Source organism: Chinchilla lanigera, unplaced genomic scaffold, assembly GCF_000276665.1.
Source record: "Chinchilla lanigera isolate Chin_1 unplaced genomic scaffold, ChiLan1.0 scaffold00001, whole genome shotgun sequence".
In the NCBI taxonomy this organism is placed as follows: domain Eukaryota; kingdom Metazoa; phylum Chordata; class Mammalia; order Rodentia; family Chinchillidae; genus Chinchilla; species Chinchilla lanigera.
In genome coordinates this window covers 12648117-12675379 of record NW_004955402.1, presented here as the reverse complement: position 1 = coordinate 12675379, position 27263 = coordinate 12648117, and the positions used below count along the sequence as shown (strand labels likewise).

At 37.6% G+C, this 27263-nt stretch overlaps 1 protein-coding gene across 4 annotated transcripts in view; it reads left to right on the top strand.

The window, feature by feature from the left end:
- Osbpl1a (oxysterol binding protein-like 1A) overlaps nt 1-27263 on the top strand; it is a 188574-nt gene that overhangs the window by 43324 nt on the left and 117987 nt on the right. For 2 of the 4 annotated variants that reach the window (XM_005372715.2, XM_013504468.1), the window contains 6 exons: nt 13825-13886; nt 13984-14028; nt 16087-16160; nt 16268-16331; nt 21154-21252; nt 22811-22933. In XM_005372715.2, the coding sequence (XP_005372772.1) occupies nt 13825-13886; nt 13984-14028; nt 16087-16160; nt 16268-16331; nt 21154-21252; nt 22811-22933 (467 nt within the window). Of the gene's footprint in view, nt 1-13824; nt 13887-13983; nt 14029-16086; nt 16161-16267; nt 16332-21153; nt 21253-22810; nt 22934-23400; nt 23529-27263 lie in introns of those variants that run through there. The other 2 variants (XM_005372716.2, XM_005372717.2) reach the window with 2 other exon arrangements.

The following is a 27263-nucleotide window of genomic DNA, read 5'->3' as shown; positions in this document are numbered from 1 at the left end:
GTTGTGTTAGTGATTGTTTGGTTTTTCATGTCTGTTAATATTTGTGTTATGTAATTGGGTGAGCTTGTATTTGGTGCATAAATATTTATGATTGTTATCTCTTCTTGGAGTTTTCCCTTAACAAGTGTTTAGTGACCTTCTTTGTCTCTTTTGATCAGTTTTGGTTTAAAGTTTGCATTGCCTACAAATAAAATAGCTATCCCAGCTATTTTCTGGTTTCCTGTGGCATGTAGAATTGTTTTCCATCCTTTAACTTTTAGTTTATGAATTTCTTATTGGGTTACATGTGTTTCTTGAATGCAACATGTTGTTGGATCTTGCTTCTTGATCCATTCTGGCTAGTCTGTTTCTTTTGATTGGTGAGTTGAGACCATTTACATTGATGGTTATAACTAATAACTAATATGTATTGGTTTTTTTTTCATATTGTTTTTTGTTGTTTGTTCCCTGTCTTTCTCCTCTGTTTAATTGCTTGCCCTGCCTGGTGGCTTCTTTCTATTGGTGTTCATATATTTGGGTCTTCATTATCTCTTTATAATATGTCCTTCAGAGCATTCTGCAGAACTGGTTTGGTGGTCATAAATTTCTTCAGTTGTTCTTTGTCATGAAAGTATCTTATTTCTCCATCAATTTTGAAAGATAGTTTTGCAGGGTACATCAATCTGGGTTGAAGATTGTTTTCTTTTAGGGCATGAAATACCTCATTCCAAGCTGTCCTTTACTTGAGGGTTTGTGTTGAGAAGTCTGCTGGTATTCTGATGGGCTTTCCTTTATAGGTGATATGTTTCTTTTCTCTAGCTGCTTTTAGTATTTTGTTCTTGTGCTGAATTTCTAGTATCTTGATTATTGTATACCTTGGTGTAGATTTATTTTGGTCATGCCTTTTTGGAGTTCTATATGCTTCATTTATTTGTATGTCAAATTGTTTATCCATGTTTGGGACATTTTCTGCCATTATTTCTGTGAAGAGGTTTTTTCTGGCTTTTGTGCCACCTCCAGCTTTCTCACTGATTCCAATCAATCTAATATTGTTTTTTCTTTGCTCCATTCTGTAGCTGTGGGATTGGTTTCTCATGGTCTCTTGCTATTGTTAAGATATCTTTCTTTTCCTGGTTGCTAGCTGTGTTCCTGTCTTGTAGAACTGATAGTCTATCCTCACCTTTATTCAATCTGCTGCATATACTTGCAGTGGAGTTTTTAATCTCCTGGATTTCTGTTTGGATCTGTTTCACTGATTCCATTTTTTGACTGTGTTTGACAATCATGGTTTCCATTGTTTTCCTTAGCTTCTCTATTTGTTTATCTGTGTCTGCTTTAATGTCTTTCATTTTGATTGTCATTTTTTTAAATGTAGAGATTATTTTTTCTATGACCTCTTCCATTTGTTGTTTCACTTCTGTTGCTATCATTTCAGAGAATTCCATTTGTTGGATTCTGATTTCCTCTCTTTGTACTCTGGACTTGTCATGTTTGGGCTGGGCATTTGGGATTGCACTTTGCTTCTGTGTTCTGTCATTTTGTATTTTCTATGTTATTTTGTTTTCTGTGTTGATGCTTGTAGATTTCTTATGTTAGGTAGCCTTTTATCACCAGTGTTGAGGCTTTCCTAGGAGATATCTGTTCTTCTGGATATCTTCTAGATGTAGGTAGTTCTTGGTCTTTATGTCTATCCCAAGAACCTACCTTCCCAATATATTAAGGATGAGGCATTGGTATTTGATTTAGGGCCCATTCCTTTGGTACTGGACTATGATGATGGTTATGACCCCTTATAATCTCAGTATTATCATAAGGGGGGGAGTGTTTATAGCATGTATGACATCCTGGATAAAGTAATTCAGTTGGCAATAACAATAGACTCAAGTACAGCCTGGCTACTACAAATGTGGTACTATTAGCCTGATGCCACCACCGTAGGAGAAAGGTCTACAGATATATAATATAATCCAACTTATACCAGGAACTTGTATGCAATGACTTTCCACTTAGTAGAGTGACCTTACCATGTTGGGGGGTATTTCAAGAGGATGAGGGTAAGATGGAGTGTTGAATGAGGCTAAATACAGTAGGAGCAAGGTTGGAGGGCACAGGATGATCATTCAGGTTTTGGTTAATTGTAGGACACAGGAAGGAAGGATTGGAGGAGAAGGTTAAGGAGTTTTGAAGTGAACGAGAAAGAGAAGAGACATTGTTTACTGACATGAAAGTATCAGAAAGTCAAATGAGATAGTTGATGAAAGATAGGAAGAGGACGAGGAGAATAAAACAGAAAGGTTAGAGATACAAAAATAACCTCATATGCCAAAAAAAACCCACAACATACAGAAAAACAAAATGACAGAATGGAGAGAAAATGAGAAAAGAAAGGGGAAACAAAAAAGAAACAACAAAAACAAAACAAAAAAACAAAAAACAAAGCAAAACAAAACACTAATCCAGCCAAATACCAAGACGGAAAACAGTCAAAGAAAAGTGAAAGTTGTGAAATTCCTCTAGTGTCTACAGTTCTGTGGCAGGTCCAAGTCGAATCCCAGAAATGTGTACTCTAGCCAAGATCACGTAGGTTTTGTTGGGTTTAGGTCTAATCTTTGTCTCTGGATTTGGGGGATGAGATTAATTTTCTGTGGCTGGCGTTCTCCCCAGTCATTTAGAAAAGAAAAAGAGAAGAAAAAGAAAAAGAATATACAAGGAAAGAGAAGGGGGCAGCCCTTCCTGATTCTATTCAGCCCACCTGATTCCATTCCTTGTATCTTTGTCCCCAAGCACAACACTGGTTCTCTTAACTTATCACCTGTTGGCTTATATTGTTACTGTTGCATGAAACACTTCCATGCCTCTAGTCCCACCAGTCCATTGTGTGCACCTTAGCCAAGGTCCTACTGTGTTGCTGGCATTTCTGCAGGTCTCCAGGCCCTGAGTCCCACCAGTGGAGGGAAGGAGCGGCAGATCTCAGGCTCCTCTCACTAGTTGAGCCTTTCTGGGTCAATGGAGGAAGGGAGGAGCTGATCTGAGACTCTTCTTGCCAGTTGACTGTCACAGGACAATAGCTCACTGTTTTCACCACTCTGGGAGTGTCTGTGAATGACTGAGAAATTGCCACAAGTGGTGATTTTAGTGATTAACTTTTCCCAATGGGCACATTGGTAAGCAATCTGTAAATAATGAGGGTTGACTGTACTTGAACACACTATCAAAGACAGAAGTAGATAACCAGAAGAGAAATGGTACAGGGTCCCTGGTATACTCAGAAGGAGAGCATCCCATCTGGGCCTCTTCCATTGCCTTTTTGATGGCTCCCACTGCCAGCTGCTAGCCTGAGCAAGGACTTGTCAGTGCTCCCTCAGGGGTTTGTGTTCACTTCCATCAGAGCCTAAATTGTGCTCTATCCTAATTGTTGGCTTATGGCGCTGTTTCCAGTGGCACTGAACTCCTAAGTGCAGGGCTGATATCTTACTGTCTAGTGCAGCCAGCACCTAGAAGAACACATAGCACATGATACCATGGAAGGGTTGCATATCAGCTGAAAATTGACAATAGAGAATGTTTCATGAAGGGATGAATGATATAGACCCAAAATTCTAGTAGGATTAAAAAAATAATCTCTGCATGTTTCTACTGTACTTGTACCTGTAACAAAATAACACCTCCACATGTTGCTTCTTTTTTTAATATGAACACATTACCTTTATTTTCTAATAAGATTTTGATAAGCAGGAATTTGGGAAATGGCATTCTAGGCAAAGAGAAGATCATAAGAAGAGCGTTAAGGTGAAAAATGTAGGTGGAGTGTAGGTGACAGCACCACTTTGGCACAGACAGGGGCTCAGAAGTGTTAGGGAGCCCTGCAGATAGAGGTTACACTTGTAGAGTGGAAAGCCGTGAATTGTGCCACAGTATCGAACTCTTCAACTTAGACGGTCCCAGGAACCCTGAGTGAGAAATGACTGAGCCGTTGGAGCGGGAAAGTGCTTTGAGAAGATTAGCATGATTACAGTACCGAACAAAATGATAGACCCAAGAATGCAGGGGGACCAGTAGGACCATTGAAATTATCCTAGGTGAGAAGTAATCAGGACCTGGACTTCACTGACATTAATAAGAGTAAAAAGAAAATGTATTGTAGAATCTGCTGCTGCTTCTCCCTTGCCTCAACTTTGCTTATACTCTGAATTTCTACCATCCAGTAGAAATATAATGGGAATCACATGTGTCATTTTAAATTTCTTAATAGCCACATTAAAAACAGGAAGAATTAATGTTAGTATATTTTACTTAAAGCAGTATATTCAGAATACCATTTAGACATGTAATCAGTGAAAAAAATTAAAGAGATTTTATATACCCTTTTTCCCACTAAGTCTTTGAGATATGTGTGTATTTTACACTTACAGCATGTCTCATTTTGGACAAGCCACATTTAAGGTACTGAGTAGCTATGTACATATGATTACTGTCTACCATATTGGACACCGTAGCTTAGGTACCCCAAACTCTTCAAGGCTGTCTAGTTAATCACCCTGTCCTCACCTTGCATATGCTCTCCTCTGCCAGATATGCTGGCTCCTCTTGTAAACCCTAGCCTCACTGCAAGAGAGGCTCAAACTCGACTTCCTGAGAGAGACTTTCCCTGAGTCTTTGGGATGGATATAGATTCTTCCTGGAATAAAAACTAGAAGAGAAATTGGAAGATAGAGAAGAAAAGGCACTCAGAAGGAGATGAAACATTGGTTTCATGGACTCTAAAAGGAGAGAGAATGCAGAGTAAAAGTAGGATGTTCCTGGTGTTTTGTACAGCTGAGGCCAAAGGAGATAAACACTGAGAGAGGGTTGTGGAATCTGGTGATTGGTGCTGAATGTCGTTTCAGAGAGAATAGTTGCCAGTGGCTGGTTGGATAAAAACTGGGTTACGGGGTTAAGGATTGGGCAGGAAGCGAAGCAGCAGCAGAGGTTGCACTTCTTCACTCCAGTACTTCTATTTAAGCACAGCAGGGATGATGAGTAGAGCTTTGTTGCTTGCAGTGCTAGGGATCAAACCCAGGGCCTGTGTGTGGCAGGCAAGTGCTTTGCCTCTGAGCCACCACCCTGCCTTCAAGTGGAGTTTTTTGTTTTGTTTTGTTTTTTAGGCAAAGGGAAATTTAAGCATGTTCTAAGATAAAAGAAGAAAGTTTGGCAATTTGTGATAGAAAATGTAATTTTTAAAGAAGTTAATGTTTGTGGTAATAGCAGAAAAGTAGGAATATGTTTGATGAAAGAGGCTTGGTTTTTACTGAAGGAAATTGAAAGCACAACTGACAGACATAACAGCAGAGAGACAGAAAGGGATGTACATATGGAGTCAGAGAGACAGACAGACAGATCCCTACTATGTTTTTGGTATAGAGGAACTCAACCCTGAAAAGCTAACCATTCTCTTCAGATTATTTTATGCATTGAAAGTAGTCCTAGCCAAGTTCTCATGGTTTCTGTAGAACTTAACCAGCTGATTCTAAATTTATAATTTATATAGGAGAGTCAGTGGCTCACAATTTTAAAGGGGAAGAGAACTTGGGTTCTTACTCTGCTGGATAAAGGGACTAATTATGAATCTATGGTAATTAAGATGTTCATTAGCTCAACAAATATTTACTGTTGACTTGTTGAGTAATATTCCAGGGACTAAGTAAGGATCTAGAGCACTGAAGAAAACAAAATGAAGCAGGCAAGTCTGTCTTCATGGAGCTGTTATCCATGTGAAGTGGGAGACAGTGGGAGGATTTAGGAGTCAGCAGTGTTGCGATCTGACACGTGCAAAATGCGATCTGCCTGCTTGTGAGTAGAATAGAGTGTAGGAGGACAGATATCAGGGAGGAGACTATTGGCATAATTCCAGGGTGAGACATGGGGTTGACTTGGGTCAGGGTGGTGGCAATAAAGATGACAGCTAAGTAAGTGGTTGGTTTTTTCATACATTTTTAAGGTAGAGTGGTCAGGATTTTCTGATGGTTTAGATGTGAAGTAGTCAGGGAGGAGTATTTGACCTGAGCACATGGAAGAACAGATTTTCCAGTTAGTGAAGAAGGGAAGATAGCAGGTAAGCAATTGCTGAGTATTAGGAATTTAGTTTTCAAAGACGTTTAAAATCTGAAAAGAGACAGTTGAAAATAGGAATTTGACATTAATGGAAAATTTTGGGTTTACAAAAAAATTTGGGCATTATTAGTACAGAAAGTTACTTAAAATCATGAGATGGATGAGATCTTTCAGCAAGATCCTGGAGTTGGTATTGGTTTGGAGTCGGTAACAAGACCAGGTAAATTTGGAAATTAAAGTATGGACGTATGAGAGCTGACAGATGATGAAGATGACGTTACGTGAGCAGGCAAAGAATTGAGTAAATAATGCTGGGACAATTGGCTGTCTGTTAGAAGCAGATAATTGTAGATGCCTATTTTTCATACTGGTTACTATATTTAAAGACTAAACATGTAGTACAAATTCTGTAACACCAAGACAGGATCAGCTTTGGGCTACGGTGGAGTTACAGGGACTAGATATATCTCCCTTCCTTGACTTGTACAGACATTGTATTAGAAGTCCTAGCTAGTGTAATAAAGCAAAATAAACTATCTTTATTCACAGATGACATGATCATCCATGTTAAAAAATTAAAAGAAGCCTACAACCTATTTGAATAAGTGAACTAGTTCAATATATAAAATTCAGTTGTATTTCTGAATATTAGTCAGAAATCAAACTTAGAAGAGCACACATTTACTGCAGCATCCAAGTTTTATGAAACACTGAGAAAGAAACTTGGTAAAAAAATGTGCAAGACTTGTACACTGAAAACCACAGCATTTTGGTGAGAAAAAATATAAGTAAATGGAGAAGGATACTATTTTCAGGAATCAGTAGACTTGACATCAAGGTATCAGTTTTCCTCAAACTGATCTAGTTATTCAGTGGAAGCCTGCTCAGAAGCCAAGCAGGCTTTTTTGGATAGAAATTGTTAAATTGATTATAAAAGTTACCTAAAAATGAAAAGGAATCTAGCCTACCCAACTAACTTGAAAAAGAATAAAATTGGAAGATTTATACTACCTTACTTTAGGACATTGTGGTTTTAATGTAAGACTAGCCATAAGTCAGTGAAATAGAGAATTCACAAACCAGTGACAAACATGTAGTCAGTGTATTTTTTTTCTTTACATTTTTTGTGGTATTGGGGATTGAACCAGGGCCTCATACATACTAAGCAAGTATCTACCACTTAGCTGTGTGTCCAGCCCTCTTCAGACTGATCTTTGACAAAGGTAAAAAGGTATCAGTGGGAAAAGAAGAAAATTGTCAATTAATAGTCTTGGATAAGTTGAGTATCAGTATGCTAAGCAGTGACCCTTGTCCCTGACTTCATGCCATATATATAAATATTAACTCCAAGTAGATAGCAGAAATGCGTGAGTTGAACTCATAAAAATCTAAAAACATAGAAACTTTTAGTTACTTGGGGTTTTGACAAAGATTTCTTAAATATAGTGCGAAAAGCAAAATAGTGATAAAATGGACTTTGTCAAAGTGAATAAATTTTTAATAGGCGTTGTTATGAAAATGCTGGCTGTCATATGGGAGAAAATATTGGTGAAACATGTATGGAACAGTAGTCTTTATATAACCTATATAAGAAACCCTTTTAACTCAATAGGAAGATAAGGAATCCAACTTTGAAAAGATTCAAACAGGACCTTCACCAAAGAATATACACAGATGGCAAAAAAATCCAAAAAAATAAAACAAACCCACAAGACTGAAGTATTCACACAGAGATAGAAAACTTAGATTAAAATCCACCCATATGAAAAAAATCATTTACATGAAGACCAGGGGAGTATGTACTATGATGTTTATTTTAACTCTACTTAAAATAGTGAAAAATTGGAGACTAGCTTAACTGCTAAATCATGTGGCTTATTCTTGCAAAAACACAAAAATAGATAAAATTAGAGCTACATATATTAACATGCATAAATGAAAACTCTAAAGTTGAAGACTGATAACTACATCATGTCATAGCTTTAATGTTGAAACATTTCACATTTAAAAACACCTTGTGAATAGCAACATTCTTGTATAATAAAATAAGATATATGAAAATGATCAACACCAGTTTAAGAATCATGATTACCTTTGAAAGTTAGAGGCAGTTTATGGAATGATTTAACATTGAAAGGGAGTAATAGAAGGGAGGGTACAGGTGTCTGGAGAGGATTTCCCTAAAGGGCTTCATAAATTATAGAGCAGTAGGAGCAACCACAGTGTATAGATTAAAGTTTATCTACCAGTTACTATTTAAGAACTAAATTTGTTTTCTGCCTTGAAGTTAGGGCACAAGAATCCAAAAAGTGCTACAAAACCAGAAATTAATGTTAAAGTGTAATGCCTAGTCTCTACCACTTTGACAAAGATTTGAATGCAATACTTTCAAAATTTAGGATCAGAAGCATTCCTAAGAAATAAGAATTGACATAGTTCCATGCAAATGTCAGTCTATGGGAAAAATCCCTCCCCTTGTAAACACTGAAAAGTTTATCATAGATATTTAAATATAGTTTTAAAGTTAAATGTCTTTTCAAAATTAAATGTTCCTATTGAGGCTGTTACAGTGTTCTTGGTAAAAGTCAAGATGGCACCTTGTAGAAAAGGCGTAATTGGAGAAAATCAATATATCTGCATCATGGAAAGTATTAAAAAGAAAAATTACACAAATGGTATTACTTTGGAATATTGTAGGTTCTTATCTATTTTCATGCCTATTTTAAGAGCATATATTATTTGCAAAACTAATGTGAAATGAGTCACCAAAGAAACATATAATTACCTATAATTCAGTCATCCAAAGACTTGGTTTGCTTAGTTGCTGATGTTTCTCGTTGATTTTTTTCTTGAGCTGGGGCTTGACTGAAGGGGCTTTGTGCATGATAATCATGTGCTGTACAACTGAGCTATATCCCCAGTCCCATAAAATATTTTTAAGTGTTTACAGCAACTTAATTTCTTATATAGGATTTTAATTTTTATTAATTTTATTGTTTGGAGTACATGATTATATTCATCCTGGGGAATTGGTACATGTACTTAACACATCTTAATTCTTCATTTCCTTTCTCCCCTCCCTCCAGCTCTTGGTCCCCATCCCTTTTATAAAAATTCTACATCCCAGGTGGGCGTGGTGGTACATGCCTGTAACCCCAGCACTTGGTAGGCTGAGGCAGGAGGATTGGCTTGATTCTGAGGCCAACCTAAGCTACATAAGCAAGTTTAAGGCCACCCTGAACTATACAGCAAGACCCTGATTAAAACAAACAAACAGCAGGGACCAGGGATTTAGCTCAGTTGTGCAGCACTTGCCTGGCAAGCTGTATAGTTCAGGTGTGAGGTCCTAAGTTCTACTTCCAGTACCACTCCCTAAAAAGCCCCCCCAAAAATCTATATTCCTGTTTCCTGTTATCTTTTATTTTGCTCTGTGTTTATATTTTGGTTTCTCATATAAGAGAACTCTTGCAGTATTTAAGCTTGTATCTCTGATACATTTCAGTTAACATTATGGTCTCAAGATGTATCCATTTTTCTTCAGATGACTCAAGTTTATCTTTTTTATGGCACAGTAGTACTCCAGTGTGTATAAATACCACTTTGTGGATATCCTTTCATCAGTTGATGAACACATACACCACTTCCAAGATCTAGCTGTCTGCTTGTATCACTGTAATAGGAAATACATTTTTTAAAGTTTTAGATCATAGATACCAATTCAAGAATGTCAGCAAAAGAAAAGTTCTATTATTCGTATAAGAATATAGAGCTCAGATAAAACTGAGTGGTACCCTCCTTGCCCAGCATGCACGAGGCCCTGAGTTAATCCCTAGGACCACCAAAAGAAAAAATAAAGTACCCCACCACCAAAAAACCATAAGTGTCTGATGATATTCCAAAGCAGGAGATGTTAGGAATCAAACAGGATGGAATTAGGGACCAAAATCTGTCAGGAACCCAGAAGACTGCAGCTCATGCATTGCGTGAGCATCTCTCTCTCACTGCACTGTCTCAGGAAGACCAGGACTCTCAGCAGACCTGCTTGTTTTGCAGTAATGGCTGCCTCACAGCTTCACTCCTGAGTGCAGTCTGTTAAGCTTGGCTCCGAATTACAGAGAAACTCACTCTGGTAGTACCAGGTGCACTCACTGGGGACTGTGGACCTGGCCGCCGGGAATCAGCTATGGGATTGTGGAGAGTGCTCAGACCCTGGGGAATGGGTGTGGCTGGCAGACACTGCAGGGAGTTCACAAATGTGAGCAGAGTTGACAGATGAAAATCTGGCTTTTTGCATTTGAGAGTGCATCCATGCTTTTTTCCACTTGCCCTGAAACTATAGTCTTCTCACCACCTTCTGGATAGCAATTTGTGTGAATATAATGTGTTTTTTTCACCCAGGAGTCTAGTGATCGGACAGTGATTATTACCTAGTCTTTTTTTGGGAAAGAAAAAGAATATTTTACATTTTTAATCAAATTTGCTGATACTCCTCTTTGGTTTCTTCTAAGACTTCTACATTTAGAGATTTTGTAAAGATTCAGTTTGATTTCTTCCTAGTAGTTTTCCGCGTAATTGTATCAATTCGTTCAGCAAATGCTGAGCTTCTGCTATGTTCCAAGAACTGTCTGAGGAGCTGGAGACTCAACAGCAACCTGACAGCCCCTGTTGTTCCTGTAGCATTTATATAGATATTTTGAGATAGGGGTCTCACTGTAGTTCCCAGACTGACCTTGAACTCCTGTGTTCAGGTCATCCACCTGCCTCAGCCTCCCAAATAGCTGAGACTGCAGGTGTGTGCCACTGCTCCCAGCTCTCTTGAGGCTTATATTTTGATTGGAGAATATAGACGAAATTTGTGTGTGTGTGTGTGTGTGTTATACATATATGTAATGAGGTGCAGAAAAATAGGGGTGAAGGAGTTAGAGAGTGATGGTGTTGGGGCTACACAGGATGTAAGGGAAAGGCTCCCCAAAAGTGACCTTGAACAAAGAGCAGACTGAGTGAGGGACTGCGCCCCAAGGACCTGACAGGAGAGCATTCATGGGAAGCCAGGGTAAAAGCTCCAGAACTGGGAGTGCATGGCCTGCCCGAGGAGGAGGAATGTGGCCAGGTGCCCTGAGCAGGCCAGGCTGGGGAGAGGGAGTGCTGCTGAGGACAGGAGGGCGTGGCCCCTTTGCCCCTGTGAGGGGAGGGTTTAGGCCGGAAACTAGAACTTCGAGTCCTACAGTAATGCTTGCTTATCTTTATACCTTTTACCAAGTAATCTTTTCTTTTCCATTGCTTTGTCATACCTTTCTTATACTTTTTTTTTTTTTTTTTGGATGTACTGGGGTTGAATTCAGGACCTTTGCACTGAGGTAAATCCCTACCCCCTTTTTTTTTTTATTTTTGAGACAGGGTTCTTTGAATTGCCAGTGGGACTTGAACTTATGACCCTCCTGCCTTAGCATCCACCTAGTGTGCGCCCAGCTTCTCACAAGTTTAAGAATTTTTTTGTTCTCTTTAATTGCCGTATCTTTCTCTTCTGTCATCAGTATATACTTTTAATGATTGCTGTAATATCTGACCATTTTCCTTGTACTATTCTTGTTTTTTAAGGATTATTTTTGATGTTCTTCTGTGTTTTCTCTTACAAATGGCATTTAATATAATCTTGTTAGATTCCAGTTAAAAACACTGTTGGAATTTGAGAGTGCATTCTGTGTAAGTTAAATTGAAGAGAAATGGCATCTTTCATATTGTGCATAGTTTTAAATATTACGTTGTTAATGTTTTCTTTATTTTGTCGTGGTTGGTGAGAAATGTACATGTTTTTAAAATGACTAGTTAGTTACAGAGCTTATGAAAATAGGAGGGTGCTTTCACTTAATTTAAAATGTATTTTATTGTTGCCGTGTGCCAGGCAGTTTAGACATTGAGTCCGGGAATGAGGCTGTGCCCTCGGATTTCATCTAGTTGGCAGCAGCTCAAAGTTTATTTTTGGTATTAGGGCAGAAATCTACGAAAGAAATCATATTATCTTCCTTTCTTTGGCCTGAAGGGATGATTTCTCAAAAGTGGCCTATATAGAGAATGAGAGTAACACAGAACTGGCAGATCTTTATAAGTCATCTTGTGTGCTACGTAGAAAAGCTAAACTGATTGTTAATTTCTTAGTTAACTTTTTAAAAAGTTTTTTTCTAGCTAAAGAAGTAATATATCGTCAGCCCCAGGTTTGTGCATGAGCAGTTCTATAAGTGTTCCTCCCAAATAAGTGTCAATCCTATGTACTCCCCTCCATACTAAAGACTCTTAATGGCTTTCTCCAAGCCATTGTTGTCACTGACCTGCCTGTGACTGTTGCTTTGTGCCTCGTCTCTGATTTCATGTCACCCACGTTTACAAGCTGTTTTCTACCCAACAGCCATAGACATTTAAAAAATACGATAGAAATTGTCAAAGCTTCAAAATGGAATAGTATAATTAGTTGACATGAACCTCACTGTCAGGAAGTATCAAAAATGGTCAGTTTCCTTTTGTGTCTTCCTACTTCCTGGGTTATCTTGAAGCAGTTTCAGCATACCATTTCATCTGTAAAGATTTCAGTCTATTAGCAAAGAATAAAGGCTCCTCAAAAAAACACAACCCTGTGATGTTTGTACAGTCTGTGTGACCGTATTAATAACTACTATATACTTCAAATGACTGATTTTTATGGTATTTGAATTTGTGTTTTCATAGAACTACTTTTACAAAAGGGCCGTAGCATTATCCTATTAATAGTATGACTTCTTAAAATCATGAGACAGCTAAAGTCCACATTTCCCCAGTTACCTTATACTTTCTGTTTTTAACACCTTGACAGAGTTTTGAACCTGTCAGATAATCTTACTCTTTTACTTAAAACCTTTCAGTGATTCTATGTTGAGAATCTGGCCTGTAACACCTTATTTGTCCTGTCTTTCTTTGTCTTTTGCACTGTGACTTACTCCTACATCAGGACCTGTTCCCTCTGCTGGAGCACCCTTCCTCTCTGTTCCCACAAGGCTGCATCCTCCCCTTCAGTCCAAGCACCCCTTGCTACCAAAGGCCTTCCCGCAGCCGTTCCTCAACTGTGGTCTACAAGTAGTCTCCCAGTGTTTCTGTCAGAGCTTCCATTTGAACAATCTTGACATACTGTGGTTCATTATCTGCTATTTTTTTATTATCATTAATTTATCTCTTTCTCCTCTGTGGTCCCCCTAATCCCAGCTTTTTTTCTGTCACGTTCACCACTGAATCCCCAGGGCCTAAAATGGTGATTGGCACATAGTGGATTCTGGAAGGAGAACTGTGTACAGAAATCTACCTGTACATACTACATGTTTGCAACTGATAGAAGGGTTAAAAATTAACTGTGAGATAGTGTATAGGTTTAAATGAATTCACTGTAAAGTAATCACCTTACGTGGTTTTGAACTGTAAAGTCTGCTAATTAGTTATAGTAGCCATCGAAAACTAAAACAAGTGAACGGATACAAGTGGTTTAAGGCCAGAAGCGTGACTGATCAGGCTCTGTGCAGAGCATTCTGAAGTTAAACTGGTTTCCTGGCAGGATGGTGGTTACCAAGGAAGCCATGCAGAATGGAAATGGAAACTACTGGTGGGTTTGGTTTGTTTTTTTTTAAAGGGAGAAGTGTGGTTAATGAAAGAATGATTGTTATATGCTGCAATTGCAGCATCAATTTTATAGTACAGATAGCTTCTGATGGCTTTTTTCTCTTATGTTTTACACAGATCAGAAACCTCTTGACCTTGCCCAGGGTGCTGAAATGAAACATGTTCTTGTTGGTAATAAGGTACAAAGCATTGAGTTAGGTGTATGTAATATTTAGAAAAACTTTTGAGTATTTGAAACACATAGGTACATTTTTTAATGAAACATGTTTTCAATAGGTCATCTACAAAGCATTGAAACGATATGAAGGCCCTCTCTGGAAGGTAAGGGATGGCTTTTTAATTATAACACTTGGAGGAAGAATTCTCAGATGTTCTGTTTCTGTTAAAAGCATTTTAAGTCATTTCTCATGTACAGCTGGTCCCTCACTTATGATGGTTTGACTTACAAGTTTTTTGACTTTACAGTGACATGGAAAGAATATGTATTCAGTAGAAACCATACTTAGCGTTTTGAATTTTGATCTTTTATTGGGTAGCGGTAGCAGGCTGTGGCCCCAGCCATCCACGTGACTGCAGGCAGAACGACTGAAACTGTACAGGGTACTGTGTTGCCAGTGTGTTTTGGAGGCTGTGTTTTGTATTTTTGATGTTTTCCTCTTCCTTTTCTGGTGTTGTGTTGGTAGCTTTGTACATGCTAGATAAGCACCATCCTACTGTACTTCACACCCAGCCTGTTTTGTTTTTGCATCCCATTGTGACTTCAAACCACCCACCTGTGAGTGTACATGAGATATTTAACACTTTATCATGAAAAAGGCCAACTCTGTTAGATGATTTTGTCCAATGACAGGCGAATGGAAGTATTTTGAGCACGTTTAAGGTGGACTTAGATATGCCATGATGTTGGGTTAGTTAGGTGTGTTAAATGCTTTTTGTTTTGTTTTTTTTCCCATGCTAGGGGTAGAACCCAGAACCTTAGCCATGCTAGGCAGGGGTTCTACCAGGGAGCTGCATTTCCAGCCTTTAAATGTATTTTTGATGAAATACTATTTCCAACTCATAATATGTTTATTGAAACATAACACTATCATAAGGTGGGGAACATCTGTGTATGTGATTTAATCATTGTTGGATCTTAAAATGTAAACCATTTTATACTGTTAGACTTAAGAGGCTTCCCCTGGTTGTATCAATCACTATTTTTTTGTTGTTGATGGTCTAATACTTTTAGGTAACAAGTTTTTACCAGAAAGAGTAGTGAAAAACCACATTTTTTTCTCACTAAATCATAGACCTATGGTATTATTTTTGTTTCAAACATCAAACCATGAAGGATTTAGGAGAAAATTAATATTTGAGTCATCACAGGTTATACATATAAAATTCTTGTGGTTCTAAAAATTTCTGTTTTGGAATTCAGTTATTTTCTAAAATTAACTGTGGCCAAGCACATAAATTCTTTTGCACTTGCAGTCAGTCCCTGTCTTGGTTACTTTTTTTCTCGTTGCTGGGACAAAAATACCTGACTCCCAAAATTAAGGAAGGAAAGGTTTATTTTGCTTACAGTTTGTGGAGGTTACAGTCCGTACTTGGCAAGTTACGAGGCAGAGTGGCACATGGCAGAGGGCTACAGCTCATGGTGGCAGAACACAGCAATGCAACAAACACACACCAGAGAGGAAATGGCCAGAAGTACCCTCTTTCTTTCCCTTACATATGCAAACTATCCACCCCAGGGTGGGTGTTGCAAACTATCCACCCCAGGGCAGGTGTAGCTCTCACACCCATAATCAATCAAACTCTAAAAGCCTGCCCCATGGCCTCATGAGTCTTTGGGGGGACACACAGACACAAACCATAACAATCCCTCTATAAATTTGTGTGCATTTATATTTGTATTATATATGACAAATTTAGGATAATTTTCTTTTTTTAGACATTCTTTTTTGTCTTTGAGGAAATTGCCATTGAAGTCCACAACGGGTATATTTTCTATAAATATTCCTGAACAGAATTGTCAGAACCGTAAACTGTATTCACCATTGATCTTATCAGTGTGGCACTTCTTCTGTTCCTGTAGTGAGTGGTATGTTTTCATTACTGCACTTGGTACCTGAGTTCGTGCTTGAGCATTTTTTTTTGTTTTGTTTTGTTTTTGGTTTTTCTCCGGTACCGGGAACCGAACTCACAACCTTGCGCTTGCCAGGCAGGTGCTTTTGCCGCTGAGCTGAATCCCCTGCCCCGAGCATTTTTTAATGTTCAGTACTACTCTCTAGATGAAAGATTCCGATATAACTGCTAGAACTTTATTGCTTTTTATCATTCAAGTATCTGAATCCAGATGTGTAAGCATGAGAAATCTTTGTCATTCTTTCTTAGAGTTCAAGATTTTTTGGCTGGAGACTGTTCTGGGTAGTGTTAGAACATGGAGTCCTTTCATGGTATAGGAAACAGTAAGTAGCCTTAGATTTATTAAATTGCAGTATGTAAATTTTGAAAAACTAAAATTTTCACTCACCTTTTTTCCTTTCATCTTGGTAAATTAATGTTTGTTTTGAAGGCCTGATGCAGTCCATAATGTTTATCGCCAGGGATGCAAACACCTGACTCAAGCAGTATGCACGGTAAGATGAGACAAAAGTATGAAATCAGTTCTGCAAATGATTGCCTGAAATCATTTGTAAAATCATGAGATTCTATAGAAGGTATAGAAAGCGCTTGTGTATATTTACATTTGAGAACAAATTGTGGAATCTGTTTTGAAACATATATATTACATATAATACATATAATCATTTATCTCTATATATTGTGGTGTGAGAAATGGATCATCCAGAAATATCTATGCAAAGCTTTTAACATTAGGGGTGTGTGTGTGTGTTTGTGTCTGTACATGGTAAATCTGGACAGTGGACATTTTTCTGAGGTTAAAATAAAATATAAAGCCTGTGTGAAAATCAGAAGACCTAAGTTCTCCAGGTCCACTTTCAGCTGTTTTATGTTTACCAGCCAAGAGGAAAAACAAGTTTTTCTGTTTTTCTAGCTGATCTTCCATCCCGTCTGTTTGCACAAACCTGCGTGCTCAAGTCTGCCCGCTTTTCCTTTGTCTGCTCAGCTGGCTGCTTCTCTCATTCTTGTGCTCTGTTAACATCATCCATCCAAGGAATGCTTTTCAACTAGCCCAGCTGATCCAAGGAATGCTTTTCAACTAGCCCAGCTGATATCATATCCATTAACACTAATTCTTTATAGCCCCCTCCCCCAACCCTGACAACCGGTGTTCTACTTTGTGTTTCTCTGAAGTTTACTACTCTGGATACCTCATTTAAGTGGAGTCATAAGACATTTAACCTTTTCTGACAGGGTTATTTCACCTTGAATAATGTCCTCAAGATTCACCCAGTTTATAGCTTATGTCAGAACTTTTTTTTTTTTTAAATTTTTGAATTTAAAACATTTTAATTGTGGCAAAAACATATTATTTACCACCTTATATTTTTGTGTGTATCATTCAGTCACTTTAACTATATTTACTTTGTTGTGAAACATGATCTGGAACTCTCTCACCTTTCAAAAATGGAACTCTATACTCAGGACTCCATTTTCTACTTCTAGCCCCTGAAGCACCATTCTACTTTCTTGCTTCTGTGAGCTGGAGTACTTTAGGTACCTCATATAAGTAGAATCAGACAAGGCTTTTGGTGACTGGCTTCTTTTATTGTAGCTTACACTTTTACCTTTCCTGGCTCTTATTTTTTCCCCAGGGGATATTTGTTGTTGCCTGGGGTAATTTTCTCATTCCAGTATGGCTCTGTTCCTTCCCGTATACTCCCATGCCCCTGTGCTAGGCATTGAACGTGGGGCCTTCACATTAGCTATGTGCTCCGTGTTTTAAATTTTGGATTTTGAGGCAGGGTCTCACTGGCTCGTGCAGGCTGAGTCCCAGCTTGCAGTCTTCCGGAGCCACTGGGATTACAAGCATGGCCACCATGCACAGCTCCTCCCTTTGGCCTGTACTCTCACTGTCCTGGAGGTTGCAGCCCATGTGTCACCCCTGCCTTACAGTGTTATAGCTACTGTTACACAGTTACTTTAAATCAGTTGAGAAAAAAGATGAAAATATACTCCATAGTGACCTGTGCAATTGCCCATACCCATGCTCTTTATTTCTTGTCTGATGTCACTTTCTTTTAGCCTAAGAGACTTCCTGTACACTTTCTTGCAATATGTGTGCCTGCTTACAGTGAATTCTCTGTCTTTGCTTGTTAGGAAATATCTTTGTCTTCATTTTAGAACAGTAATTCTTGGAAGATGGAAACTTGCTTTCAGCGCTTGGAACATGTCATCCTCTTGCTTCTGGTCTCCCTGGTTTCTGATGCAGATTCAGATGCCCGTCTTTAATGAGTATTTTTCTGTTGTTGCTTTTAAGGTTTCTTCTTTGTCTTTCAGTATTTCGACTACAATTTCTCTAGGTATATATTTCTCTGGATTTATCATGCTTAGAACTTACTGTGTTTCTTGGAAATGTAGGTTAATGTTTTTACCAGACTTGGGTGTTTTCAACCATTATGAAATACATTTTCAGCGTCTTTTCAATGCCCTACAGATTTCTGAGGCTGTTTTCTTTTTAAATTCCTTTTCTTTTTCTTTCTTCCCTTCAGATTGCTCTATCTTCAAGTTCTGTCATTCTTTTTTCTGCCATCTCAAACCTGTTTGAGTGCCACTGGGTGAATTATTTCAATTTTGCTAATTTTCAACATTAGTATTTCCATTTGGTTCTTTTTTGTAACTTGTCTCTCTTGGTGCTTTGTATTTGATGATTTAATATATTTTAAAAAATTTTTAAACATGGTTTCCTTTAGTTTTAAACAAATTTACAAGAGCTTAAAAATTTCTGGCTCTTTTCTGGCCAGTTTCTTGCTTGCTCCAAATAGTACAGTATCTGGGCCGCGTATGCTGTGATATTGGCCTTTCCTGGTTGTTTGCTGCTGAGATTGCAGTTGTTTGTGACAGTGCTCTCGGCATGAAATGTTCAGTGCTTTGCTCTAAATAAACTTAGCCCTAAGCTTTAGGGCCTGCCCTATATTGTAAAACTTTCCATAAAGTCAGGCAGAAGAGAATAGAGCAATTTCACACTAAAACTCCACCAACATCTACTGTTTTTATTGAAGTTAGGTAGGTTTTTTGTTTTTTTAAATAAGCACTTCAGTTTTTTAAACATGTCTTTGATCAGTTTTTAGTGTCCTGGAATGCTCATTTTGATTCAGATTGTGTTGAATTTGGGCCCGTGCTTTGAATATGAAAGGCAAATTTGTCTTAGTGAAATTGAAAACTCTAACCTGTAAATACTGCATATTTTTCATTGATTGAAATCTTTAATTTCCTAATGTTTTATATTTTGTTAAATTTATTATGCATATATTTTTGAAGCTATTATAGAGACTAAAATTGCCCAATATCTCACCTTCTAACTTTTTGCAGCCAGTACATATAATTATTTTCAGCATTTAGTAAATGCCCTATTATCTTGCTAAATTCACTTACAACTTTTGCTATTCTATAGACTTCTTAAATCTTCTCTTTCCAATTTTTTATTTAAAAATTATTTCCTATTCTTTTTCGTCCTTATCTACAATTCGTTCATTTTTGCGAAGCTAAAATGTACAATTTGTTGTCTGCAAATGAGGATTGCAGTATTTCTTTCCAATCTGTATGTTCTTTCTTTCTCATCCCTGCTTTATTATTATTGGATATGACCACTAGTACAATTTCAATATTATTGATGAGTCAATTTTTTTGTTTTGTTTGTCATGTTAAGTATAAAACATTAAGGCATTTAGCCTTTCACCATTGAGTTATTCGCTGTAGGCTTTCCATAGGTGCCCTTAATCTGACTGAAGAAGTTATTTTCATTTCCTACTTTATTGAGGACTTGCATCGTGAATACACAATTTTGTAAATCACTTTTGTGAATATGTTCTGCTTTCTTGCTTCTTTATATGTGAGGTAATTCTAGTTTGTATCCTTACTATTGTCAGTGTTAAGTTCTGGAGATCCTGGATTCTGTTGTGTTTCTTTATTAAATGTTTTCCTTTGTTTTAGCAAGATATTTTGTTGGCTTGGTTTGGACTGTAAACACTGTCTCAAGCAGGGGATGAGATTGATTGTGATTGGTGTGAGCTCCTTTGCATTTTTCCTGAGCATGTGTGGTTCATGGATCAGTAGAGATGAGAGTATACCAACTTCAGGGCTCTCCCATCTCTCTGTCCCTTTCATGGGGTATTCCTCTGCTCTCGTTGGTGTTTGCAGCTCCCCAATTTTGCTCAGCTAATTCCAAAGGCAGGAAGGCTGGGTTTTCCATGAGGGCTCTTGTTCCGGTCATGTCAGTGGGTGCACTACTCTTAGTCCCTCACCCAGGCCTTGGTCTTCCACTGCTCCTCCTTCTGTTTCGTCCAAGAGAACAGCGCTTCCCAACAGCCTACCAAATGTTGCTCACTTTCCTGTCCTTCTGTGCTGATTTTTCTTCTAAGCAGGGGAGGTAGAGGGGGCTTACAAAATAATTGTGTATTTGTTTTCTGCAGGGAGTGTCCTCTGGTAGGGACTTAAAGTGGAAGTCTACCCTTTTCCATTCTTAAATCCTCTGTCTTTCCAATTTTCATTTAAAAATTATTTCTTGTTCTTTTTCCTCCTGTCTTTATTAACCTTATCTACTATTCATTCATTTTTGCTAAGCTAAAACATTTTCCACAGTCAGCTCGAACAAAACGTAACAAAAGAGTGGTACAAAGAAGGTATTGGAGCTGTCACTTTTTAAAAGGGTTTTAAGGTCCAACTGCATACTGAGTTTTATTTATTTATTTATTTATTTATTTATTTATTTATTTTTGGTTTTTCTCCAATACCCAGGAACCGAACTCACGACCTTGCGCTTGCCAAGCAGGCGCTTTGCCACTGAGCTAAATCCCCAGCCCCCTGAGTTATATTTAATAGAATGTGTAGAACTAAAGCTACATACTAAGTGAACTATTAATATTTATTTTGAGTAAGAATAGGAAAGGCAAATTTGACATTGATAATCTATGGTGTATTTGATGCTAACACTAATCATTTTTCTCTGATTTTATCAGTGTTTTCAATTACAGTAATATCTTGGTTCATGAATGCTTCTGTTTTCAAACAATTCAGTTCTCAAACAGAAGCATTCAACATGATTTTGCTTCAGTTCACAAACTCCACATCTGGTGACAAACACAACTGTGGTGATCCTCTCCACACAAACACAAACGCGACCATCTTCCCCAAACTTGTAAAAACATTAAGTTTGTAAACCAAGACACCACTGTATTTGAGTATCATTGTTATGTTAATACTTCAGATTTTATGAACAGGTAATTTTAGGGTCTTATTTTCTAAGTGAATGTTGTCTTGCTGACTTCTTTGTCTAAGGTGAAATCCAGTGACAGCTGCCTCTTCTTTATTAAATGTTTTGACGACACCATTCATGGCTTCAGGGTTCCTAAGAATAGCCTTCAACAGTCACGAGAGGTAACTGTCTGGACTCATTTATCTTTCAGAAAACATAAAGGACATTTAAAGACATGAAAAATATAACATAGGCTTAGTGTGGACATTTATTCTAAGAGCTTGTTGATTGTGCTATTTTAGTAGGAACAATTATATGAAACATTTAAAATTTAGTTTATAATTCTTTATCAACAAGCTCTTGTAGGTATTTTCTGTTCATAATTTTTTTCATGTTGATTCTTTGAATATGAGGGGCCTCTGTTGGCTTTGGAAAAATGGCTAAATGATAATTTAGTCTACTTTATAGGATGGAAGCACTTTCCCAAGACCAGACAGTTTCTAAGTCACAGAACCTAGGCTATAATCCAGGTGTTCTGATACTTATGGTACAGTAGTCTCAGCCTACCTCTGTGATCAGTTGGAAATAGAGTAGCAAGTAAGAAAGGGATTCATTTGATCAAAATTCATGGAACAGTGATTTAATGGAGAATCTATATTCCCTTAAATCAAAGCAGTATTCATAGACCAGCTGACCAACAGACCAGCCAACCTTCCTTCCTCTTTCTTTTCTGCCTGCCTTTCTTTTTCTTTCTTTTCTTTCTTTCTTTCTCTTTCTTTCCTTCTTTCTCTTTCTTTCTTTCTTTCTTTCTTTCTTTCTTTCTTTCTTTCTTTTTCTTTCTTTCTTTCTTTCTGTCTGTCTGTCTGTCTGTCTGTCTTTCTGTCTTTCTTTCCTTCCTATCTATCTATCTATCTCTGTCTATCTGTCTTAGTTTCTCCTCTCCTCATATCACTTCTTTCTTATAAATCCTGTGAGGGTAAAAATGATCTGTTTTCCAAAGTGGTAAACTTTGGCTCTGCAAAGAATCCTGAACAGTCCAATCTATGAGTATCCTAACATTTTATAAGATGTTTAAATTTTACCTTCAGTAATGTTATAAGAAAATAAGGGAAAAAGTAAGAAAGGAGTTTTTTTAGGAAAAAAAATCACTTCGTGAAATAAATTTTTGAAAAGTTAAAGCACTAAACAGTTGTTGGCTGTTTTAAAAGTGGTCTTAGTTTCTTGTGCTTCTAATTTAATCACAGGATAGCAAAATTGTGTTTGAGTTCATTACTGTGTAATAGCTTTTTCAACAATGTCAAGATCCTATCATTTTAAGTGAAATTTTTCATTCCTTAATTTCTGTAATTCATTTGACTATGAACAAATATGTAAACTTACACATGATACTTTAAAACGTACTGGGAAAATTTTTTAGGTAGAGATGTCACAAACCAGAGACCTGTATGATTATTTCATTATAGTTGTTGGTTTTTTGGTTTGGTTCAATTGAGACAGGGTCTTGTTGTGTAGCCACAGGCTGGCCTTGGACTCACAGTGATTTTTCCCCTGCAGTCTCCCAAGTGCTGGGATTACAGGTGTGATACAGCCATGCCTTGTAGTTGTGGTTGTTTCTTTGCAGGGGTGGGGAGTAATATTTATTTCCTCTATGTAAACTTTATGCTTTATGGATCATTTTCATGTTGTCGCTTTGGAGTAAATGTGCTTTTCACTTTTATTCATATCCTTGGATTATCTCAGAACTGGCTGGATGCAATCGAAGAACATTCTGCCTATAGTACCCACTACTGTTCCCAGGAGCAGGTGACTGATGACGAAGAGGAAGATGGACTTTCTGCTATAGAATTGAAGGAATCTTTACAGGCTAGTAGAACATAATCTGGTCTTTATCTCCAACTCTGTCATGCAACTTTTAATCAAGCATTGTTTTTTGTTAAGAGATGAGTTTTTGAAATTATTTTTTGTACTGAGAATCGAACTCAGGACCTTGCACTTGGCAGGCAGGTGCTGTGCCACTGAGGTGTACCCCCAGCGCCAGCATTGCGCTTTCTTTCCTCATATTCTCTTAGTATTTATGGTGTCTCTCTTTCAGCAGTACTGTAAAAGGTGTCTGTAGATCGGCTCTAAGGATCTGGACCAGTGCCTGTGTGTATGGTTTCCTGTTAAACACTTGACATTGCTGAAGCAGTTGTCAGTTTGGAAACTGCTGCCAGCAGGGGGAGCAGGCATAGCTTGACTTGATGCCCTTTGTGACTTCACCGCACATTTCAGAATTTAAATAATGCAACCATGGTGACACATGTCCTGGCCAGTAGTTTTGTTTAAAACCACTGTAAAAATCTGTACTTTTATTGCTTAGAGGTAAAGTGTCAGTGATGAAGGGAGAGGCCCCCGCCTGAGGTGACATCAATGTGGTATCCGCTGAAGAATACTTGCACACGTAATGGACATGAAATAGGTACTTTTTCACTGGGTGGGAGAGTGTCGGTTTCTGGCTAGAGCTTTGAAATGCACCTTGTTTATCAGAGAATGGGAATTGGGTTTGGAAGGTAGGACTATAAATGGTGTATTTCAGTGTAAATAATTATGTCAGAGTGTATGGATTGGTTGTGGGATTTAAATGGTTCTAAATCAACTTTTCTACTGCGTAGAGAGTTTTATGGATTTGAGATTCCTATCTGAGCTTTGCAAAAGTAACACCTACTAGAGCATTTAGAATAGTATTAAAACTGAGGAAATGAAAAGCTTTAAATAGGTATGGCTAACATCATTTCAAACAAATAAAACTGTGTTAAACGCTTGAGCATACCGTACATTTTTCAGGATTTTGTGGTAATTTTAAGACCTTTTGAATGAAAGCAACAGGTAAGATAAGGCTATGGGTTTATTCTGATAGACAGTTTATCTTTTTATGTTAAGCACTGTACACTGTTCTCGTCAGTTGTCTTTCATGCTGACTTGCATACTATTCACCTTCCTTAAAGAAAGATTTCTCCTTTAGCATTATTTTCAAATTTGCAGGTGGGTCACCAGCCTCAACTATACCTTGTACTTTATTCCTTCTTGGAATATTTTGTTCAGATGTTAACTTTAAAACCATGAAGTTGTGGCCTGCTAACATGTATAGTGTATGAAGCCAATGAGTGTTTAGCCAGTGTTAAGTGCTTTCAGGTTTTGCAAGCTGTAGATAGCTGTGTCTGAGAGTTTGAATGGTAGCTCTGTGAATCCTCATTCCACCCCAGCATCTGCAGGCTGGCTCAAAGTAGATAAAATCTGAAATAAGCTTTGAAGTGTGTTAAATTGTAGTTTGTGGTAGACTGGCTCCAGATGTCTTTGATGCTTGAGTTAAGTTACAAGGACATTTAGGGCCCCGTTTGTGAAGCATGTCTATTCTTGGTTTTTGTGGAGATTCTAAAGGAATCAGGTATTGCAGAATTAGTATACTCTGTAATCATCTGAATTAACTAAAAAATTGATTTCATTTCCCCAGCATACCTCTGGATTAGTAAGCAGACTTGTAAGAAATTGAGAAGTGAGCATGTTTTATGACATTTTTGGTTTCAGTTCACCTTCCAACAAACTGTGGTCCTCTGAAAACATAAAATATTTTTTTAAGCTCTCTCACTGTTTTCAGGTTAATTCTCCAGGGAGAAAAATACAAGGCAGGTCATGGAAACACTAGCTTCATGGTGTTGTCTTAATGGCATCTTGAAAATGTTTCAGAAAACAAAAAACAAACAAACAAAAAAAAACTGGAAAAGTCAAGCATAGTATTTGTATAGAACTACACTGCCCAATATAAATGCTCCTAACCACTCATGGATATTGCAGAGTAAATTAACTAAACTAAAAATTCAGTCCCTTATTTTAACTAGTGGCATTTCTGGTGCTCAGTGGCCCAGGCTGGCCTCAAACTTGTGGTGATCCTCCTGCCTCAGCCCCACTCAGCCTCCCTTGTGCTGGGATTATAGGCGTGTACCGCCAGTCTCAGCATCTGAAGATTTAAAAACAACATTTTTATCACCTCAGAAAATTCACTTGGTTCTATTTCCAGACAGAGCCCTGGGAACTTTCAATGGGTGATGGTAGAATTCGTCTTCTCTAACCCTGTCCACTCCTTGCACGCTGCCCATTCCATTGATACACACTTTTGAACAGCCATGTAGGTCAGAACAAGGGAGTTTAACATCAGCTTAAGTCAGACAAAACTGGCAGCGAAAGTCTGTGTGGACAGAAGTGGGAACAGGAGACTGGGGTGGCTGTGTGGCTCTCTCCTGCTCACCTGTGTGGCCTTCCCATCCTCTGAGCCTCTGTCATGGATAGGACCCTTGTTCTGTGTGCTTTGCCCAGGTAACCTGGAGAAAGTTTAGATTCTGTCAGACTTCAGCATTAGACCGTTGCTCAGAGTGGAGTCCCATGTACTGTAGGTAGTTTAAAAAAAAGTAAAACTTACAAAGAGTCTCTGATACAGTGTGAACTGGCAGAGAAGTCAAGAACAAGACACCATGGCAGACTGCAAGATTTCAGGAGCATTAACATTCATAAATAGATGTTCAGGTTTTCATGACACGACCAGTAACCACCAAGGAAGGTCATAACAAACTAGCAAATGTGTTGTTTTATTGTATTAATCACCCCTCTCTGTTTTATATTAGTAAAATGACACTAAATTGTTAAACAGAAGAGACATATGCCAGGATAATACTGTATGTGTAGATTGACTCTTCTCCAGTTTACCTATTATGTTCCTTTTTAACAAGAAAATCATTGCTCTAGGAAGTATTTTTTTTTTTACTGTCAACCTAAGGGAAGATGAATATGATTCAAGTATTTGAAAATGATGCTATGGACGGTGTTTCCTGCCTTTGATTACAATTTCAGGAGTTGTGCTACTTATTACAGACTCACAGTCTGCAAATGAAGCTGGTGCTTACTGTGATGAGTTTAGCCAACTTTTATCCTGTCAAAGAAAGGAGAAAACTGGTGTTGACGTTCACATGAGCAAGAATATTAGATATATATAAATGGAGAATGACGATTTTCTATTAATAAATCATGGATGGGGCATTTAGTTGCAGTGCATGTTTCCAGCCCTGCCTTTTTCATGCCTTCAACCTGTATTCACAGGATGTGTCTGAAAAAATTACCATGCATACCGGCACTCTTTTTACGATGTTATAAATTGCATAGTGCAGGTACACCCCCTCTCTAAAAAATAAACAAGTTATATTTAAAAGTTGTTAGGGCCCTCAAAACGGAAAGAATAATACCAGTTTATAGGAAAACATTCACTGTCACTAATGTGGTAGTATGAATAATTCTGTAGTTGTTGAATGGAGCTTCATAAGCACTAAAAAATTTATAAGGTGAAATTGGAGAAAAGGGACCTTACCTGTGTCACCTTGGCACATAATGTACAGTAGGTTAATTTGGGGTTAGCAGAATGTTTTATGATGGGCCAGTTGTGATTCAGAGTACAAAGGAGGCCAAATATATTACTCACAGTAGTGTAATATTGATATTTAGAAGGTCAAAGTTCTCAGAGTAAATGTTTTTAGTTGCCATAACCACAAAAATTTACAATTATAATTTTCTAGCTTATTTTTGCCACTTTTTAAAAGGGAAATCGTATGTAAAACTACATTTAAAATGACATTGGTTTTCATCTTGCACTGCCAGATTTGCACTAAGAAAGGATGCACTTACATCATGGGGTTCTGTATTTGTTTTGTTCTTAGGGACCTAACTATGTAGAACTTTGAAATTCCAAGCAGCAGTGCTTTCTAGACTTGATTTTACCTTCTTTTCATAAGTGTTGACTTACTAAGAAAATATCCTTATTGGTCTGATTTTTGTGGGGGCGGTGCATGCTTAGATTGCTGAATGAAATTCAGCTTGTAGTTTCCAAATGTTAGGACCATCTGGATTTTTTTAAACAGAAATAGATTTTAAAATATAGTCTGTATAATTTCTTGATGAATTTAGTAAGACCTAATGAAATTTAATCAGGGAAATCTAATTCCAGATTAGATTCTAATCTAAATACATGGCATGATAAGATAGTGTTAATTAAACATTTTATATTATACACATGAGAGATGTTGAATGTGTTTAGAATTAAATATTTATTTTTGTTAATCTATATTTGATTAAATATCATACTCAGTTTCTTGTGGGGTTTTTGTTTTATTTT